At 57.1% G+C, this 19,426-nt stretch overlaps 3 protein-coding genes across 3 annotated transcripts; all 3 read right to left on the bottom strand.

Annotated features, from left to right (window-relative positions):
* Positions 1-7,648: 7,648 nt before the first annotated feature.
* Positions 7,649-9,960, bottom strand: LOC116962299 (spidroin-2-like). The gene is made up of 6 exons (XM_042789106.1): positions 9,955-9,960; positions 8,943-9,395; positions 8,492-8,841; positions 8,221-8,383; positions 7,993-8,096; positions 7,649-7,866 (listed from the first exon to the last, which is right to left on the bottom strand). The coding sequence occupies exons 1-6, from the start codon at positions 9,958-9,960 to the stop codon at positions 7,743-7,745; spliced, it is 1,200 nt and encodes a 399-aa protein (XP_042645040.1). The 3' UTR covers positions 7,649-7,742.
* A 1,397-nt stretch (positions 9,961-11,357) lies between these two features.
* On the bottom strand, positions 11,358-13,250 carry LOC122152975 (PHD finger protein 7-like). The gene is made up of 6 exons (XM_042789105.1): positions 13,167-13,250; positions 12,724-12,884; positions 12,476-12,638; positions 12,245-12,351; positions 12,003-12,119; positions 11,358-11,717 (listed from the first exon to the last, which is right to left on the bottom strand). Exons 1-6 carry the CDS (start codon positions 13,248-13,250, stop codon positions 11,681-11,683), a joined length of 669 nt encoding a protein of 222 aa, XP_042645039.1. The 3' UTR covers positions 11,358-11,680.
* Positions 13,251-16,528: 3,278 nt separating this feature from the next.
* On the bottom strand, positions 16,529-17,902 carry LOC122152974 (dnaJ homolog subfamily C member 25-like). Its single transcript, XM_042789103.1, has one exon. The coding sequence runs from the start codon at positions 17,033-17,035 to the stop codon at positions 16,529-16,531; it is 507 nt and encodes a 168-aa protein (XP_042645037.1). The 5' UTR covers positions 17,036-17,902.
* Between the last annotated feature and the right edge of the window lie 1,524 nt (positions 17,903-19,426).

Raw genomic sequence — 19,426 nt, 5'->3', positions numbered from 1 at the left:
GGGCTGCGGCTGCTGGTGTTGGTCCCAGCTGTCAGGGATGCCGGGGTGGCTGGTGGGGCTGACCGGGCGCAAGGGGTACCCGCCGGTTTCCAGCCGGTGTCCCCAAGGTGCAGGGGCATGTCTGTGGAGAGAGGAGGACGCTGAGGCACTCGGCTGCAGGATGGACACAGGGACTCCTCTCCAGAGCACGGCCCACGAGCAGCCATGCAAGGGAGCAGTGGGGGGAAAATCACTGACTCTTTGCTCTTACTCCGCTGCTTGCATCGCCTCCCTTGCTGAGGCAGAGGCAGGGCAGTGAGCCACTGCTTCCTCCTGGAAACGCCGACTCCTGCACAGCCACTGCGTCGGTCTCTTGAAAAAGAAAATGGGACAGCTGGGTCAGGTGGAACCGTTCCCCATCAGGGCGGTGGCACCTCCAGGAGGCAACGCTTCTCAAAGACATCGGTAAGGTTTAGATAAATAAATCTGCCTGCCGACATCTGCACAAGCCAGCTGTGAGCCGTGATGGTAAAACGGGGGCACCAGCTGCCCTTGGCACTTGGCTTGAGCCACAACTGGCAGCAGAGGCTCTGCCCCATCTCTGTGGCTCGCCAGCGCCTGCAAGGCGTGAGACCCAGCATCGCTGCTGCGAGGCTCTGCTCGACCCCTGCCTGCTGGGCAGGCGACGGCGTGTCTGGACACGGATCTAAGAGCTCCAGTTGACGAATCTCACGGCTAAGGCAGAGCGAAGTATACCCACCCTGTGTTCTCTCCAGCTCCTCTAGTATTTGCTAAATGACTTCTGATGGCTCCCGGAGTTTTTTCCTCCTTCAGCTCTTGGAGGAGCTTAACAGAACGTATTTGGTACGATTCCACATGAATAAATTGCAGAAAACCAGTGCACAGCCTGTGAGGTGAGCAGAGGACAGAATACTCACCCCTGGGATGCCAGCCAGACTCTTGCGCCGGATCCAGCCGAGGAGCTGGAAAAGTCCTCCCGTCGGGAACACCTGTAATTATTAATCACCCAGAGAAGCTCCCGTCATCTACACTGGCAGACGCGAATCGCAGGAGCGGTGAGGGGGTCACGCAAGGAGAGGGCACCCACGGGCAGGTCTCCGTCCTCCCACCTGCAGAGGCGCCCGGCCGGCTGACCTTTGGGCTGTGAGTGGGCAGCTCTGAAGGGGAGGGAAAAGCCAGGACGTACCCGTGCCATCTCCCGCAGTCGCCGACCCGGAACCCAGCTGCAAAGCTGCATCACCTTCTGCAAAGAAGCACAGGACAGAACGGCTCCGGTGACACAGTCCAGGATACTTCCTCAGATCGGAGTGGCAGCTCAGGAGCGCCGGGCAAAGACGGGATTACTCCACGGCACTCCTCTCTCCCCTCCGCTCAGGAGCTTGGTGCAAAGAGTTACCGTGTGCCTGCAGTGGCACCACGCTGGGACAAAATGAACCACGCGTGGAGCCGCTGGGAGAAAGGACTCCCTGGAGCTCGCACCAGCTCTGAAGTCAGCGCCAAGAAGCCCACTGGCTTGGCAGCTGGCACCGGGAGGGAGCAGCTCAGGCTCCCAGGGGCCGGCAAAGAGCTTCGCAAGGGAAAGCGCCCTGGGGCACGGCACTCAGCCCGACCCTTTCCCTCTCTGCTCTTCTGCACGTCTGCGCGTCGGCCGCAGAACGAGCAACTTGCATTTCACACGGAAAGAAAAAATTAAAAGGTAGATGCTCTTTGCTGCCTCTGAATTACCCGTGAGGTTGCTCTCAGGCTGGAGGACAGGAATACTGGACATAGACATTGGGAGGCCATGGACACTGAGGGGGTCTTCAGGAAATCTGCACGTGAATAAACTCTTGCCAAGTTGTCAGTGTTTACTCTTTCAACAAAATGGACGTTGAGAACTTACCTCCAGGATGGCCCAAAGATTCCCAACCAACATTGAGGTGAGAAGCCTCATAACCATTGCCAGCAGCCCTCATCTAGAAGCAGACACAGATGTGAAACATTTCCATTGCATGTTGGGATCCCCGCCTGCCTTAGGGAACTGCAGGCACTGGAAAGGGGCCCCTCGTAACGACAGGGGGGCCCGACAGCGTTGGAGGCTGTCAAAGCTGCAGAGGGGCCTGCTGACCTCTTGGGTGGTGCGTGGCACCTCTCCAAACAACATTATGAGGTTCTTCGGGAAAGCTGCACGTGAATAAGCAGACGCTGTGAAAAGAGGTTGCAACAGAACTTCAAACGCTTCTTTTGACATGGCAGGATTCACATGGAAATGGTGGATAAATGTGAACGCCCCAATTGCGAGCAAACCTTCAGCTGTCACTTTTACACTAGTGTCTCGACTCTTAGACGAGGAACAGATTTAGATTCTCGCGTTCCTATCTGTCCTGAAGAAACAGAGAGGAAGGTGAGCAGCACTACTGGGCGCTATTTTGCAAGACCAAAGACTCTTCCTAGGATAGTACATGTCAAGTCACATAGTTTCAATGTCCCTTGATCTGCTTTTAAAATAATCAGCGCTATCGAAAACGGCCTGCTAAGCCACAGCTACGCGCAGTCCAGTAAAAGAGATGGGCTGGCATTTCTTTTCAAACACAAGATGTGAGTTGGGCAGAAAGTCATAAAACAATTCACTTTCCAAAGAAAAAACTGTCACGTCAACAACTGGCTGGTGCCTGACTGGACATACCGTGGAACAATTGTTCTCTAAGCCACAACCAAAGCCACCTCCCAATTACGGGTATAACGAGCAACAGCCACCCCTGAACCAGCGCGCATCTGGCAAAGTCTCAGGCGCAAAAGAACACCGACACTCAGGAAGTATCTCCTGCTTCGAAAACAAAGGTGCCGTCCACAGAATGCTTCATTTGGGGAAAACGCTTCTGGATCCCTCCTCATTTATCTGACGGATGGGATGGTCCGCCTCATGACAGCACTCTGCTCCTCCCGCAAATCCAGCCCTCCAGCAACCCTCCTCACTGCCGGCAGCACCACCTGTAACTTACTAAAAATCGGTCCCTGAATTTACCTCTTTCCACCTTCCTGAACAGGACTCCGGAAAAATAACATTTAATAACTGCTACTTCTCGGAAGCCCTCTCTGCGTGCTAGCGAGATTTATTACGGTACCCAAGCAAAATACAGTGGCAAGGTGGTGTTTCGCTGCTGCACGTGCTGCTGGCACAGCTGTCTCTCTGGGTATTCAGACCCCATCTTGTGACCCACAGTGGGAGTGCAGGGGCTAACAAAGCGCTTCTCGGTTGTACCTGGCAGACACCCGGCAAAAGGTGCTCACCCCAACATGGGCTGTGCTGTAGCGTCTGTATTCGTCAGGAACAGAGTCCATTTACACCTGGAAGTAAAAAGGAATTTAGCAGCCGGCCAAATTTATTTCACAACGTTTTACCTGTACAAGGATGAAAACTGCATTGGGCTTCACCTTTCAGCTGTTCAGGCATCACGATTTCGTTTGTTCGACGTGCAAAACCTCTGTCTTGTCCAGACAGGAGTCGGGGCACCGTCTCATCTGTTTGTTGCTCTGATCGCCGAAACCAAGGCGCCGTGTTCCCTTCCCACATTTGAGATAAAAAACGTTAGTTGTGAAGTATTAAGACAGGACACCACACACCTAAGAACTTCAGCATTCAAACTCCCTGAACTTTTACACAACTGTTAAGAACTCAAAGACGTCTCCTTATTTCTAACATTTCTCCAAACAAGAAAACAGAAACTCTGCATTCCTTGCAAACAAAGACTGACGACTCTGTGCATTCCCACATTTTCAAGGTATCTCTAGCCCAGTGACCTTGTGAGAATTGAGAGGCACAGAAAACAGACCTGTGTTTCAAGTTTGCTTCGAAACACAGCACTTCCCTCCCTGAGCATCTACTAGTCCCGAGGACTCCGGTATTGCAGACAGACCAGCAAGCTGAAGGACCACCTCTCCTCCTCTGAAAGACCTTGATGCGCCCTACAGGCCCTGGGCGTCCCCCAGAACATTCAAAAAATCCCACCAGGAATATCACCAGGTCACCGAGGTATACCAAAGCGGCTTCACACGGACAAGAAGCTTTAACAAACTTTAGTTTGCAACCAAATCCAAACAGCCGAAGCCAGTGAGATGACGGGGACAGGGCAGCCAAAACAACGCCCCCATAACAGTTAACTAAGTTCCACGTACCAGCTGGGGACGCTGCTGCTGCACAGCAACACGGAAGAACGACAACGACGGCACGTGAACAGTGATGATACCAAGGTGCGCACCCACTCTCCGAAGGGGAAACCTGCCCCTCAGAGGTGCCCGAAGGGGGCAAGCGCTCACTCAAGCTCACCCCGAGGCACCATTCACTCACCGAGGGGGGCGGGGGGCTGAGGGCACTCAATCCCACCAAGCTCCCTTCGGGGTTGTCCCCGTCCCAAGGGGAGGGCTTCCGAACACTCGCCCGCTGAGCCCTCTGAGGGGAGCTCCCGCGGGGGGCAGCCTCTTCGAGCCCGGCAGGAGCTGAACTCCGGCCCTAGGCGGCCAGCGCTCCTGCACCTCCTCTCGCCCCATGAGGCGTTTCGTTGGCTGAGGGCCTTGTCTGTGGAGCAGCGGTCCCGCCCCCCTCTTCCCGCCACGGCAGGGGCAGAGCCGCGCGCGCTGCTCTGCACCCGGCCCGGGTGCGTCCGTGACAGCAGCCGCGGTGTGCTGCCAGAGGCGCGAAAACGAGGGCGCGGGAGAGCCCGCGCTGCCCTGCGGGAAGCCCTAGCCCCTGCCACGCACCAGACGAGGGATTTCGGTCGAGTAACACCACGCTAACGGAGCGCCTTCCGAGGCGAGACGGCTTCTCGAGCAGAACAGGAGAGGACCCGTCGACTGCGGAGGCTGAGGGGCGACCGCCGGGGCCGCCATCTGGCGACTGCGCCCGAGGCCACCTCGGCAGAAATGGCGGAGGGAGCGGAGACTTTTTCCCCGCTGTCCAGTGAGGGGAGAGCGTCCCAGGTGGAGGCGGTGCCGCACGGCCCCAAACCCAATGGGCGTGAGAGGCGGTGGATGATAGACGGGTGGCCACCTCTGTGGAAAGCCCCGTTAACAAGCGGTTCCGTTAAAAGCGGGCCTAGGAATGCTGCGGAGCGGTGCCTAATCACGAGAGCGCTGGCGTTGCGAGCGCTGGCTGCTCCCCACCGTGTGGGGAAGGCTGGGGGCCGGCTGGAGCCTCAGCCCTTGGCTGTGGTAGGCAGCGAACGCCTTCGTCTTTACTGCTGCTGCTGCTGCTGCTCGGGGAAAGTTAGGCAGCTCCACAGCTGCAGTGTCATCATCTTCTTCACACTTCCCCGAATACAAGCGCGTGGTGACTGGAAAAATAGCACTTGGAACTTGGCTTTTAACAAGGGAAGTTTAAAGACTTCCTGTAGACTACCACAGCTTGCTAACTGTGTAAAGATTTTCATCTTTACAGGCCAAAAGAGTTGATAAACTTCAGACACAAAGCAATCTTCTGCTTACAGTAACTTTATTGTGTGCCTGGGGGGAGTGAGGGGAACGCTCCCCCAGCCCATGGGGGCTGTGCACGCCAGTCAGAGGAGCCCCCCGTGCCTGGCTCCTGCCTGCCTCCACCGCAAGTGGACACAGTGGGCATATCCACAGCCGCGGCTGGGCATGGAGATGAGCCAGTGCTCGGTGCCTCGTGGGATTTGGCTATTAGGGCCACATGGACGCTTGTGCGCCGACTCTGACCCTCTTCATGGGGGGGTGAAAGGGCTGCCCCCCGAAGCTGTGGGTGGGGGACTCTGTCTTCCCATCCTCAACCCCTACCCTGGCAGGGCCGCGTTCAGCCCTTGTCAGAGGGCTGGACCCATGGCCTCGGGGGACGGGGAGGACGTTTGGGTTGGAGTTTGGTGGAGCTGGGCCCATTTTGAGGCACTGAGGCGGCCAGTGTTGGGCTGGGGGCAGGAGGGGTTGGCGGCGGTGGCGGTGGTGGCAGTGTATCCCGTCTGGAGGGTGGACGTGCCGGTGTTTCAGGTGGGGGCTGCTGCTGCTGTTGTTGGTCCCAGCTGTCAGGGATGCCGGGGTGGCTGGTGGGGCTGACCGGGCGCAAGGGGTACCCGCCGGTTTCCAGCAGGTGTCCCCAAGGTGCAGGGGCATGTCTGTGGAGAGAGGAAGCCGCTGAGGCACTCGGCTGCAGGAGGGACACAGGGACTCCTTTCCAGAGCAAGGCCCACGAGCAGCCATGCAAGGGAGCAGTGGGGGGCAAAATCATCGACTTACTCTTGCTCTTCCTCCGCTGCCGGACGAAGACGTAGCACAGCAGCAGTGCAAGTGGTAGGAAAATCACGATTACCACTGTGCCAATCATGCAGCCCTTCCGCACATCTTGGGGACAGAGAACACTTGCGATGTTCTGGGGACGGGACACAGTGGGGCTTGTCTCGCCGACCGCACCTGGAGATGCAATTGGGGATGTTAGTCTGTCCAATGCACCACTGTAAGCTTGCAGCACGTCTCATATGTCCAGGAAAGTCTCTGTTTCCCACCAGTGCTGGTGCCCGGAGGCACCCTCCCACCCTTTGGGACAGGTTGTCCCCCCAAACAAAACTGAGGCATTCAGAAGGAGCACGTGGTGGGGAGCGCATCTGCTCGAGCAGTCGCTGCTTCGAGGGACACAGACAGAAGAAACCGTCCCTGCAGCAGGCAGTGCCACCCCCAACTCTCCCTGCCCACGGGCAGCTCCCACATCACCAGGGGATGGAGTCAGGACTTCTCAAGAGACACCTGAGCCTCCCTCCCCACTTCTGCCTTTTCCCCAGCATGGGCACCGCCTGCAGCTGCTCCCAGAGTTCTGGACTTATCTCCCACTGAAGGACCCCAGGCTCAGTACCTGAGTTTGTTGGAGGAAATTCATGCACTTTGCCACGTTGATATTCCCCAAGCCTTGACAGCACTGCCAAAAAGCAGAGAGGAGAGGTAAAGCCTCCGCATGGCTCAGGCACAGAGGATGCAGGAGGACGGGGAGGTTCCCTCCAAGGCCCCTGCCCAGCTGGGGAGTCAGGGCATCTCTCTGGACCTCGGCTCACGGGAGGGATCCCACTCTGTGCTGCTCTTGGGCCTCAAGGGACTCATGGCAAGCTCTGGGATGCAGCTACAGCGGGAGGTGCGTTGGATTAAGAGTTACATTCCCCATCATCTGCGGAACGTGGCCCAGGTGCCGCGAGCCCACAGCACTTTCCCCTTTGGATGCTGACGTGACGTGCAAGAGCGGGACTGGGGGAAGAGCCTGCTGACGCACAGCGATCCCGATGGGTGCCAGCGGCTGACCACGGCACAGCAATTACCTGGCATGCCGGGGGCTTGCATCGCCTCTCTTGCTGAGGCAGAGGCGGGCAGTGAGACACTGCTTCCTCCTGGAAACGCCGACTACGTCGTGAGAACAGAGTCACGGGGCTCACAGCCAAGGATGGGCAATGGCAGTGCGCAGTGCTGACCTGGTGGGATCCCCTTTGCCTGTCCAAGCAGAGAGAAAAGGAGTGGGATAGGTAAGAGTGTAGCAAAGGGAAACAGGAAATGCCAGGATGGTGGTAAGGAATATCCCACACCCCGCACATATTAGAAACGGAGATCATTGCATCAGCCAGTAGTGCATCAGCATTGTCAAATCTCCCCTTAAAATGCTGGCACTCACCCTGCCGTGCCGTGCCCATATCCCAGGGAGGCTCCATCCCTGCCCAGAGGAGGAGACGAAGGCATCGCCATCTCCTCGCTGGGGCTGCGGGGACCGCAGCCACCGGCACTCACCCATTCACCTCCACATGCTCGCGTCCCTCTGGGCACAGGCACTGGTTGGCATCACAGGAGCTGTGCCGCAAGTAATGGCCTGCAAAGGCCCCATCCTCCTCCTCCCAGGCAGCATCCCGGCGGGAGCGGGGGAGCGCTCACCCTGGGGCCGTGGGGGACACCCCGGCGGCACCCGCGCAGGCAGGAGGGCTCAGCTGGAGCATCGCAGGAGGGGGAGGCGGCAGCGGGAGGGAGGGCACTGACCTGTCAGGGATCCGGATGCCCAGGTGAAACATCTCTGCCAGGAATTGCTCCCTGCTGCTGCAAAGTGGGCAGCAAAAGTGGTGAAGGCCGGAGCGCAGCGCCTGTCCCTGGGGCAGAGGTGGCATCAGCATCAGCGCCGGGGGTCCGGTTCACCGCCCTGGAGCTGGGCGACGCGACAACAGGGTGACAGCAGGGGGGATCGCTCCAGGGGCCGGGGGCGATGCCACCTACCTGGATGCAGCTACGGTGGAACCAGGCGCTGGTGCAGGCGGGACACACCAGGGTGTCGTAGCAGGGCCGCTCCGCCACCCCCTCCTGGCAGATGAGGCAGAGGGTCTGGTCCTGCTGCACCGCCCGCACCCGCTGCACCGGCCGGTGCTTCCAGCAAAAAGACCTGGAGGATGGAGGGGACAGCTTGGCCCCGGCCCCGACCCCGGCCCCAACCCCGGCCCCGGCCCCGGCACCAGCCCCGGCCCCGACCCCGCGTGGCAGCCATACTCACTTGAACTCCCCGAAGAACTGGGAGACGCAGCCCCGCTTGCTGCCGCAGGGGAAGTGGAAGATGCCCCGGCCGGCAGCGCCAGGGCCGGCAGCGCCAGGGCCGGCAGCGCCAGGGCCGGCAGCGCCAGGGCCGGCAGCGCCAGGGCCGGCAGCGCCAGGGCCGGCAGCGCCAGGGCCGGCAGCGCCAGGGCCGGCAGCGCCAGGGCCGGCAGCGCCAGGGCCGGCAGCGCCAGGGCCGGCAGCGCCAGGGCCGGCAGCGCCAGGGCCGGCAGCGCCGGGGCAGGACCCGGCAGGGCGCTGCCGGCCCCGGCAGGTGACCGAGGCGCCCGGCAGCTGGCAGATGTGGCACCTCTGGGGACGGCAGGAAGGACAACGGTGTCAGAGCCACAGTCCCCAGGGAGCCCCGCCGCGTTCTGTGGGGCCGCCCGGCTGGCCAACCGCGTCGGCGTCACAGTTGTCCTGCCGGCACAGCCCGCACACTGCCGGGGGACAGAGGCACCGTCACCCCCAGCAGCACGCCGCGGAGCCGGTGGGGGTAATGCTGGGAGCGGGGATGGGGGAGAGGCCGGAGCACCCTGGGACGCTGCGGGGGCCTGTGGCAGCACAGCCGGGCACCGGCCAAAATCCCCTCTGGCCGGTGCCCGGGGGGAAGCTCTGCACTCACCTCTCTCCTTGGAGACGGGACATCTCCTTTTGCGCTTGGGAGGAGCGCAGGAGGGTCTTGCCTGCTCCTCCGGCAGCGCTGGGGGACACTGCTCTCTTGGGCACTCTGACACCCTGGGGCCGGCAGCCGCCGCCGCTCCGACCGGCGGGGCCCGCGCGCTCCGCAGCGCCGGCCGTACTGATTGGCCCGGCCGCCCGGGAGCCCCCTCAGGAGAAGGGGGACGTGACCGGCGCGCCCGCGGCTAATGGCCGCCTGCCCACAAGATGGCGCCCGCGGGCCGCGTCGCGGCGGTAACGGTCGCCCGAAGGCGGGTTTTCTCCCGCTTCCATCAGGGTCTAGTTCTCGTTCTCTCGACTGGTCTTCCCAGTTTCAACCCTGCGGTCTGAAATGAGGGGTACCTCTTGGTACCTGCCTCAACTGATGCCGTGGCTGAGAGATCGCACTAAGAAGATGCAGCTTCCATTTGGGTACAAAAAATTCTGTCCCTGGACTTCTGTATCAGTTTTGTCCTTTGACAACACTGCTGGTCCCCTGGGGCTCTGCTGAGCGTGATGTCCTATGGGACCAAATAACCCCTTGGCTAGTTTGGGTTAGCTGTCCTGGCTGGGCCACTTCAGCGTTCCTTGTGAAAATTAACTCTAGCCCAGCTGAAAAAAGGACAGCCTCCCTTGCTCAAAAGGAAGCACAGGGACCCTGGCACAACACCCCGTCTCCTGGCCCATCAGCTGAGGCTGAAGAGGCCAGCATCCTCAAAGAACACCCCGACACCCACCTGCCGCCCCAGCCCCTGTCCCACAAACCTGCATCTCCTCACTAAGAAAAGTTGGAACTGGGCGTGTGGCTTTGCTGATGTGCCTGAGCACCGCAGGGCTGAGCCTCCGCGGTGGCCCCGACCCTCGTGTTGGCACTGCGGGTGCCGCCGGCCCGTTACCCCAAGAGGAGCCGGCTCTGGCAGCCCCAGGGGAGACGCTGGTGTCACGGCGTGCTGTGGCGTACTGAGGCACGGACTCAAATCACGGGTGATGCTGAGACGCTCGACTTCAGCACGCTGGCTGCTTGTATACCTTTCGTGCGTTACGGTACTTTCCCATCAAGTTACAGCACTCTCCTACCAGCTGAACACCAGCAGGTGTTCCGCGCTAATCTCGCAGTACTACTGGCAGTCTTCTTGCTTCCTTCTTTCCCAGCAGCAGCCGAAGCTTGTGAGCATTTTTCTCGTAACGAAGCCCATGTTAAAACCAAGGCACAGCACTCTTCTAACTACCAGGAAGAAACATTGACTCTACTTTCGCAGGGTCGACTTGGCCGAGGCCTCCGAGTACTTGTGTTCAGGCTGAGGCCTGCTCCAAGGCCTAGCACGCACTTCCATTTTGTGTCCCCCGACAGCGTGGGGCCGTGCTGGGCGGCAGTGGAGGTTAACACGGGCTGGGGAGGGGGAAGCACCGTGGGAGCTGCTGTGGGGCCCAGGCCGCCCTGGCCAGGGAGGGGAGGAGCGGGGAACCCAGGGCATGGGGAGGGCAACTGGGTCCCCGGGGGACCCTTCTCCTGCGTCAGGGCTCCAGCCGGGACTGCAGAGACACCCAAAGGAGTTGATAGCACAAACAGTTGAGGCATCCAGACTCTTGAAACTTCCTTAGCAGGCAGGCACACTGATGTGGTTTAAATCAGGATTTTGATAGAATTGAAAGTATTTTTTAATCACTTTACCTAGTAAGACAGATACAGTTTAACTTAACAGATTTTCCTGCTGGAGAAGGCTGCAGCTGAAGTCCTGTCTTGCATGCCCGGGGCCGGGAGCCAAGCGCGCCGGGGGAAGCAGCGGGGCCATCGCGGTTGGCAGCGGGGAAGGGTCACTTCTTCTGGGGCTGGAAGTGCTTCGCATGTGCCTCCACGCAGGGCTCCCGGGTATCCGCGCACAGCTCCTTCTTCTTCTTGGTGACCAGGCTGCTGGGAGCCTGTGTCCCCGACCCCCTCCCGGCCACCCTCAGGGCACAGCCCCAGCCACCGCAGCCCGAGCCCCCAGCAGCGGTGGGTGCTCACATCACCCCTGGCTGGGTGCAGCTGCTGCTGGAGGTGTAGGTGGGGCTGGGGGTGCCATCGCTCCACGGGAGCTGCCAGGGCAGGCGGGGTGACCCATCCCTGTCAGCGGGGACCCTGGTGGCTGTGGGCAGGGCTGACTGACTGTACGTATGCACCGATGGCATCTGTTGAGTAGTTGGGAAGTCTTTTTTGAGGGCCCTGGACTAGTCAACCTCAGGTGAAGTGTCGGGATGCAGGGCGCTGCGCAAGGTTCCCTGCACTGGAGGGGCTGGAGTCTGGTCCGGTGTCAAGGGAGGGAGATGATGAGCACCTTGTGCAAGCCCACCTCACTCTTCCTCCCTCCCTCTCTCCCCGGATCACAGCCCTGTCCATGTCCCCACGTCCTGCGTGGCTGTGGTGGCAGGTGACACTGGGGACTCTGTCGCCCCGCTGCACCCCTCTCCAGTGTCCATGCCTCTGCAGTCGCTGCAGTCCCAGGAGACGGCATCATCTTCCCCCAGGGCAGAGCAGAGCTGGTGGGTCCCTTGTGAGGCACAGGATGTGCAGAGTAGAAGTCTCCAGGGCCTGGGGGAGCAACAGGACCCACTGTCACCAAAGGCCCCCGAGCTGTGTGTGGGGTGCCAGCCCCGGCGCTGTGCTGAGCCCACGTCCACCCCGCTCCCGCCGGCAGCTGGGGCTGAGCTGCTGGCACTCACCCTGCCGTGCCGTGCCCATATCCCAGGGAAGCTCCATCCCTGCCCAGAGGAGGAGACGAAGGCATCGCCATCTCCTCGCTGGGGCTGCGGGGACCGCAGCCACCGGCACTCACCCATTCACCTCCACATGCTCGCGTCCCTCTGGGCACAGGCACTGGTTGGCATCACAGGAGCTGTGCCGCAAGTAATGGCCTGCAAAGGCCCCATCCTCCTCCTCCCAGGCAGCATCCCTGCGGGAGCGGGGGAGCGCTCACCCTGGGGCCGTGGGGGACACCCCGGCGGCACCCGCGCAGGCAGGAGGGCTCAGCTGGAGCATCGCGGAGGGGGAGGCGGCAGCGGGAGGGAGGGCACTGACCTGTCAGGGATCCGGATGCCCAGGTGAAACATCTCTGCCAGGAATTGCTCCCTGTTGCGGCACAGCGGGCAGCAAAAGTAGTGAAAGCCAGAGCGCAGCGCCTGTCCCTGGGGCAGAGGTGGCATCAGCATCAGCGCCGGGGGTCCGGTTCACCGCCCTGGAGCTGGGCGACGCGACAACAGGGTGACAGCAGGGGGGATCGCTCCAGGGGCCGGGGGCGATGCCACCTACCTGGATGCAGCCGCGGTGGAACCAGGCGCTGGCGCAGGCGGGACACACCAGGGTGTCGTAGCAGGGCCGCTCCGCCACCCCCTCCTGGCAGATGAGGCAGAGGGTCTGGTCCTGCTGCACCGCCCGCACCCGCTGCACCGGCCGGTGCTTCCAGCAAAAAGACCTGGAGGATGGAGGGGACAGCTTGGCTCCGGGCCCGGACCCCGGCACCAGCCCCGGCCCCGACCCCGCGTGGCAGCCATACTCACTTGAACTCCCCGAACAACTGGGAGACGCAGCCCCGCTTGCTGCCGCAGGGGAAGTGGAAGATGCGGCGGCAGCGCCGGGGCCGGCAGCGCCGGGCCCAGCAGGTGACCGAGGCGCCCGGCAGCTGGCAGATGTGGCACGTCTGGGGACGGCAGGAAGGACAACGGTGTCAGCGCCACAGGCCCCAGGGAGCCCCGCCGCGTTCTGTGGGGCCGCCCGGCTGGTGACACCGGGCCCCTGATAGATAAGGATGCCCCCCGTACCCTCCAGATCCCCCCCCTGCCGCAGGAACGGGCCTTTTTGCGTCATGGGGTATCTGACTTGGGGGTTGCTTGCAGCCGGCTGCCAGAGCAGCGCTGGGGGCTGGGTGGGTGGCTGCTGGCGTGTGCAGTGCCAGGCACGGGGCGTGGGGACACGGTGGGGACACATGGGGACAAGGCCTCACTTTCTGTGCCACCCGCTTCAGCTCCTGGCGGATATCAGGGAAGAGGAAGCCGTAGAAACCCTCTTCGTTGGCCCCTCTCTGCATCAGCCCGCTGGCGTGGTACTGCAAGGGGGTTTTGAAAAGAGGGTGAGTGCCAGGGGCTGCCTGCCGCGATTGAGAGACGGAGACCCAGCTCAATGCAAGTCAGGATCTACTTTATTGAACACAACAACCGATTTTATATTCCAAACAGACAAAGAGAGACATGTGTTTTAAGCTGATTGGCACAATGGTTAATCACCTAATACATATTACAAAAATTGAGCTCATGATTGGCTAACGTCTAAGGTCAGCTTGACATTTTCTGCAGTTAATTTTCTGCTAGCTCACAGCATTCTTCTTCTTAACAACTTCTACTCCTGTTTCTATAGCACATGCTTATCTCTAGTTAAGAAACCAGCCCTCCTGGAAGAAATCGTCCTTAGCCCCAGGGGTGTAACAGTTTGCTTACAGATTATGCAAATTACGAGGCGCCAAGTTGAGCACGTCCCTCCTAATCAGCTCTATCTCGCTGCTAGAAGGAGAGACCAGGCTGCCCCCGGCATCTCCCCCTTCTTGTTGCACAATAAGGACCCTTTTCACTGAACTGGCTATCAGGTTCTGCACACACTGCAAAAAACAGGGTAAACAAAGTAACAAAAGAATAAAAACGACTAAAGCATACACAATCATTTTTACAAGGCTTCTCAACCATCCTGATAGGCTTACTGTCTATCAAAGAACAATTCAGAAAATTAAAAACATATAAAGCTTTCTGAAGACGTTCCTCGGGGGTAACGGTCCCTATTCCCCCTTTTTGTTGTTGCAATAAGCGTTTCAGAGACTGATGAGAGCGTTCAATTAAGGATTGGCCCGTGGGGGAATGAGGGATACCCGTAATGTGGTTGATCCCCCAAGAACTCAAAAACTTTTTAATTGCAGTTGAAATATATGCAGGGCCATTGTCAGTTTTAATTTGAGAAGGTATGCCTAAAGTGGCAAAAGCACGCAGCAGATGTCGTTGAACATCGCGTGCCTTTTCGCCAGTATGACAAGAGGCAAATAATGCCCCAGAAAAGGTATCAATAGAGGAGTGAATATATTTTAAGTGACCAAACTCCGAAAAATGAGTGACGTCGGTTTGCCAAAGTTGCAAACTTTGCAATCCTCTAGGATTAACTCCTCCTGCTATTGTAGGAAATGAGTGCCTTTGACAATCGGGACACACAGCAACTATACTGGTTGCCTGCTGAGTAGTAAGGCCAAATTGTCGCTTAAGCCCACCAGCATTTTGGTGAAAGAAAGCGTGGCTAAGTTTTGCTTGTGCTATGCGGTCTGGCAGTACCTGTACCGGTAATGTAAGCAGGTCAGCTTGCCGGTTCCCTTCCGCTATAAAGCCAGGTAAGGAAGTGTGAGATCTGACATGCATAATGAAATAGGAATGAATGCGAGAATCTAAAAGAAAAATAAGCTCCTGTAACAAAGCAAATAATGCAAAATGTGAGACATTTCGTAACACAGACGCCTCAGCTCGTTCAACAATCCCTGCAACATAAGCTGAATCAGTGATGATATTAAGCGGTGTAGACCATTTTCTAAAAGCTCGGACGACGGCAGTCAGTTCCACGATTTGGGGGGAACCCGGCACTGTCTTTATATCCGATTCCCATTGTTTGCGCTGGTCGTCCCACCAGAGGATAACAGATTTGTGGGACTTCCCAGATCCATCTGTAAAAACAGTAAGAGCTTGCAAAGGCTGGTCACTCCTCTTTGGTCTAGGTACAAGCTGGAAATTAGCATTAAACAATTTATGAGAAGGTGGGTGAGAAGTGAGTTGGCCTGTATAACCAGCTATCGCTATACTGAAGTCTTCCGATTGTTGGTGAAGCCACTGCAAATAATCGCTGACCATAGGCAAATAAATACAGGTGAAGTCCATTCCAGACAACATTAACAAGCGCCGCCTGGCACGGACAATCAAGGATGCAAACATTTAATGCTGTGTTGAGATGGTTTTCGTGGGTTGATTCGGTAAAAATACCCATTCAATGATAAGCAACGGGTCAGACTCCTGCAAGTCCCATTGAAATATCAAGGCATGAGGCTGTCGAGCAGGATTCAAAATGATTAAAAGGAAAGGTAACTCAGGGGCATATCGATGTGCCTGTCTTAAGGTAATAGCTGTAGCAACTTTTTGTAAGGAATCAACAGCTGCAGGGTTGAGAGCGCGAGGGGAACATAAGTCTGTGCTCCCCTTAAGCAGGTCGAATAAAGGACTTAAATCTGCATTGGAAATTCCTAGCAAAGGTCGAACCCAATTAATTGTTCCCAACAACTTCTGCACATCATGCAAAGTCCTCACATCTGCTTGAATTAGTAAAGGCTGTGGGACTATAGTTTGAGCCCGTATGCGCCAGCCTAGATATTTCCATGGTGGTATTTTCTGAACCTTTTCTGGCGCAACACAAAGACCTGCTGAATTAACAGCAGTTATGACAAGGGCTACAGCTTCCTCCATGACTTCGTGATGTTGTGCTGCCACTAGAATATCATCCATATAATGGTACAATAAAACGCAGGGCATCTTTGTTCTAACAGGGCTAAGGACCTTGGCTACATACCATTGGCATATTGTGGGACTGTTTTTCATTCCTTGTGGTAGCACAACCCACTGATATCTCTGCAATGGAGCTTGCATGTTGACGCTTGGAACTGAAAAAGCAAATTTAGGAGAATCTTCTGGATGCAAAGGGATATTAAAAAAGCAGTCCTTGAGGTCAATGACTGTCAGAGACCAGTCCCGGGGGATCATTGTGGGAGAAGGGAGCCCTGGTTGCAGGGCTCCCATGTCTTCCATAGCGTCATTAATTTTTCTGAGGTCATGGAGCAGGCGCCACTTGCCAGTTTGTTTTTTAATCACAAAAACAGGTGAATTCCAGGGGCTTACAGAGGGCACAACATGTCTTTTGGATAACTGTTCATCAACTAATTCTTCCAGGGCGCGAAGCTTTTCCATCGGCAGGGGCCATTGATCCACCCAGACAGGGGTATTAGTTTTCCAGGTTAATTTCAGGGTGTCGCGCACCTCAATGGCCCCTCCTAAAAATGCGTTTGAATAGCCATTCCCCATTGTGACAGTGCATCACGTCCCCATAAGATCATAGGCACAGGTAGCACAAAGGGCTTAACAGAGGCTACATGCCCCTCCGGGCCCAGTATCTGAATGAGCTCTAGGCTCTGGTGACTATTTCCAGCACCTCCAATCCCTGCTAAGGTCTGAGAAACATTGGCCAGAGGCCATTGTGGGGGCCATTTAGCCTGGGAGATCACCGTAACCAGAATCACTATTCTAACATCCACTTTCGGTGCCAATCTCCTGCTGTAGTAGTGATAATAATGCCTGTAATACTCTTCAGGATGATCCAACATGTAGTCATAATCTTTGCGCATTTCTTCATCCGGAGCGGCTCCGGCCGCGGCGGCGGTCCCCGCTCTCTCACCTTGAGCGTCTCGTAGGCGGTGGCGATGAGGAGGAACTTCTCGTGTGCCGCCTGCGGGCCGCCGCCCAGCGCGGCCGGCTCCCCGCGGTAGCGGTCGGGGTGGTACTTGCGGGCCAGCTGCCGGTAGGCGCGGGCGATCTCTGCCTTGCTGGCCTGCCGGCTGACGCCCAGCACCTCGTAGCACACCCGGCGGCCGCAGTACAGCCCCTCGGTGAGGCCCCGCGCCGCCGGCAGCAGCAGCGCGGCGCACACACAGAGGCACAGCAGCCGCCGCCGCCACGCCGGCACTGCGCGCCCGACCGCCGCCGCCGCCGCCATTTCGCTGCCGCCACCACCCCCGCGCTTCCACATTATCTATCTGGCGCTCTAAGGCTTGCTTTAATCTGTCAATAAATTGCATATAAGGCTCCCGAGGTTCCTGAGTAATGGTAGTAAAAGCCTTTTGTGGCTTTTGAGAGTCAGGTATTTTAAGCAGAGCCTTCTTTGCTTCATTCCGCGTGGCGTCAAGCGCTTCCCGCGGAATATCCCTCGCCTGAGCCACCGGGTCCGTGTGCTGGCCAGTACCCGTAAGATGCTCAATAGTCAATGCAGCAAGAGCAGGATTATTATGGCCCACATAGGTTAGTAAAAGCGTTTGGAGTCCCCTCCCCCATTGCGACTCCCATAGCGAATACTGTGTGGGGGTTAACAGCAACTGTGCGAGAGATTTGAGATCATGCGGAGTCATGACATAAGTATCTAAGACAGAAGATAACAAACTCGCGAAATATGGGGAAGAGAGGCCATGCTCGGTAACAGTACGGCGCAACTCCTTCACCACAGGGAAGGATAATGCCTCCCATTGAGCCCCCCTCCCCTGATAGATAACAGGAGCGACTATTTTTTTCGCAAGTTGCAAGTCCCCCTCTTTCAGAGCTTGTCGTTTAATATTTGCCCATACGTCCTGGGGATCGGGAGGGTAGAGATCTGGCTCCTCCTCTGGGTCCACTGGTCCTGGATCAAAAGGATCATCCTCTGGGGGGTACTTGGCGGCGCCCACCTCAAGAGGCTCCGAGGTCTTCTTATCGACCGGGAGACCTTTCCTGTCTTTAGTGTCTTTATTCTTAACGGTCTCCTGAGCCTTCAGAGTTTCAAAGATAGTCCTCCACCACGGGAGCATGCGCTGTGCTTCAGCATTCCCTGTTGTAGCCGCGTCCCACAGCTTAATCCCCACGTCATCCCAAAGCTCAGTCATTAATATACTGGAAGCAGTTACAGTGGGGATTTTCACTTGTACCCACTTGAGCATAACCTTAAGATCTTGCCCAGAGAGATTCTTTTCATATTTTTTAAGAAGGGCTTTCATAAGTTCGTACACGTCCCTCTCTGGGGAAGACACCTGACTTCCCATGTCTCCCACAGCTCACCTCACAACTCCGGAGGGATTCTTAATGCCGGCTCCTGCTTCCTTTCAGCAGCTCATTCAAAGTTCTGTGGGACTCGCAGCATGCCACGCAGATAGGTGGTTCTTAATCCCGAATCATGTCGGGGTCACCAATTTGCCACAATTGAGAGACGGAGACCCAGCTCGATGCAAGTCAGGATCTACTTTATTGAACACAACAACTGATTTTATATTCCAAACAAAGAGATACATGTGTTTTAAGCTGATTGGCACAATGGTTAATCACCTAATACATATTACAAAAACTGAGCTCATGATTGGCTAACGTCTAAGGTCAGCTTGACCTTTTCTGCAGTTAATTTTCTGCTAGCTCACAGCATTCTTCTCCTTAACAACTTCTACTCCTGTTTCTATAGCACATGCTTATCTCTAGTTACGAAACCAGCCCTCCAGGAAGAAATCGTCCTTAGCCCCAGGGGTGTAACAGTTTGCTTACAGATTATGCAAATTACGAGACGCCAAGTTGAGCACGTCCTTCCTAATCAGCTCTATCTCGCTGCTAGAAGGAGAGACCAGGCTGCCCCCGGCACCGAGGCAAGATCCGGTTCTTCCCGCACTCGCTCCTACTCTCGATCATTTCGTCGTTCCCGTTCTCGTTCCTACTCGCGATCGCCACTGTACCCAGGAAGAGGCAAAGGGAAGAGGCACAACCATCGTTCTAGGTCAAGGCCACGTGGTTATGATCAAGGTTCAAGGTCAAGATCACCCACATCCAGAAGATCCCATTCACGGTCAAGGTCTCCAGTATTTAAAGGCCAGCCTCCCCCTAAACTTAGAAGGAGAGAGGGAGCATTTTAACAGATATACAGAGTTCCACCATATGATATGAAAGCTTCTTATGGCAGATCTGTTGGCTTTAGCGATCCATTTGACAAAGGACTGACGCAGAGAATGGGAAAGGAACTATAGGGAAAAATTTTACAAGGGCTGTGCTGTTGACGCTCAACCTTGACCTCCAGTAAACAGAGAGGGCTTTTCTCCAGCTGGGTTTGGTCCACCTGGGACGAGATGGGAGGACTCACCAAATACTCAGGAATGTAGGGAGAATTATTCTGGTGGGCAGAGCTACCAAAGTCATAATAGAGCTGGAAATTACGCTGAAAAACCTTCTGGAAGAGAGAGCGATGGCGTCAAAGACCCTACAAAATCCAAAGAGAAGGCGGTGGAAAAGCCACTGGAAGATGACAAAGAGACATAAAAATTACCAGAAGAGAGGACAACGGGAGGAGAATTAAGGATTTCCCAGTCCTGAGTGGTATGGGAGGTGGGAGAAAACCAAGGGAACCAGTTACAGCAGC

The sequence above is a fragment of the Tyto alba genome, unplaced genomic scaffold (assembly GCF_018691265.1).
Source record: "Tyto alba isolate M040663 unplaced genomic scaffold, T.alba_DEE_v4.0 Super-Scaffold_15, whole genome shotgun sequence".
NCBI lineage: Eukaryota > Metazoa > Chordata > Aves > Strigiformes > Tytonidae > Tyto > Tyto alba.
Note: the sequence above shows the minus strand (reverse complement) of the source record. Positions and strands in the feature narration are given on the sequence as shown.

Excerpts from the sequence above, each read along its gene's own strand:
- LOC122152974 (XM_042789103.1), bottom strand. The coding sequence starts at position 17,035 with ATGTGGAAGCGCGGGGGTGGTGGCGGCAGCGAAATGGCGGCGGCGGCG.
- LOC116962299 (XM_042789106.1), bottom strand. Across the intron at positions 8,097-8,220 it reads TCCACCGTAGCTGCATCCAG|GGACAGGCGCTGCGCTCCGG; the intron begins GTAGGTGGCATC and ends CCTCTGCCCCAG. Across the intron at positions 7,867-7,992 it reads CTGGGCATCCGGATCCCTGA|CCGGGATGCTGCCTGGGAGG; the intron begins CAGGTCAGTGCC and ends CCCCCGCTCCCG.
- LOC122152975 (XM_042789105.1), bottom strand. The coding sequence starts at position 13,250 with ATGCAGAGAGGGGCCAACGAAGAGGGTTTCTACGGCTTCCTCTTCCCT. Across the intron at positions 12,885-13,166 it reads TGAAGCGGGTGGCACAGAAA|TGTCCTTCCTGCCGTCCCCA; the intron begins GTGAGGCCTTGT and ends CGCTGACACCGT. Across the intron at positions 12,352-12,475 it reads TCCACCGCGGCTGCATCCAG|GGACAGGCGCTGCGCTCTGG; the intron begins GTAGGTGGCATC and ends CCTCTGCCCCAG.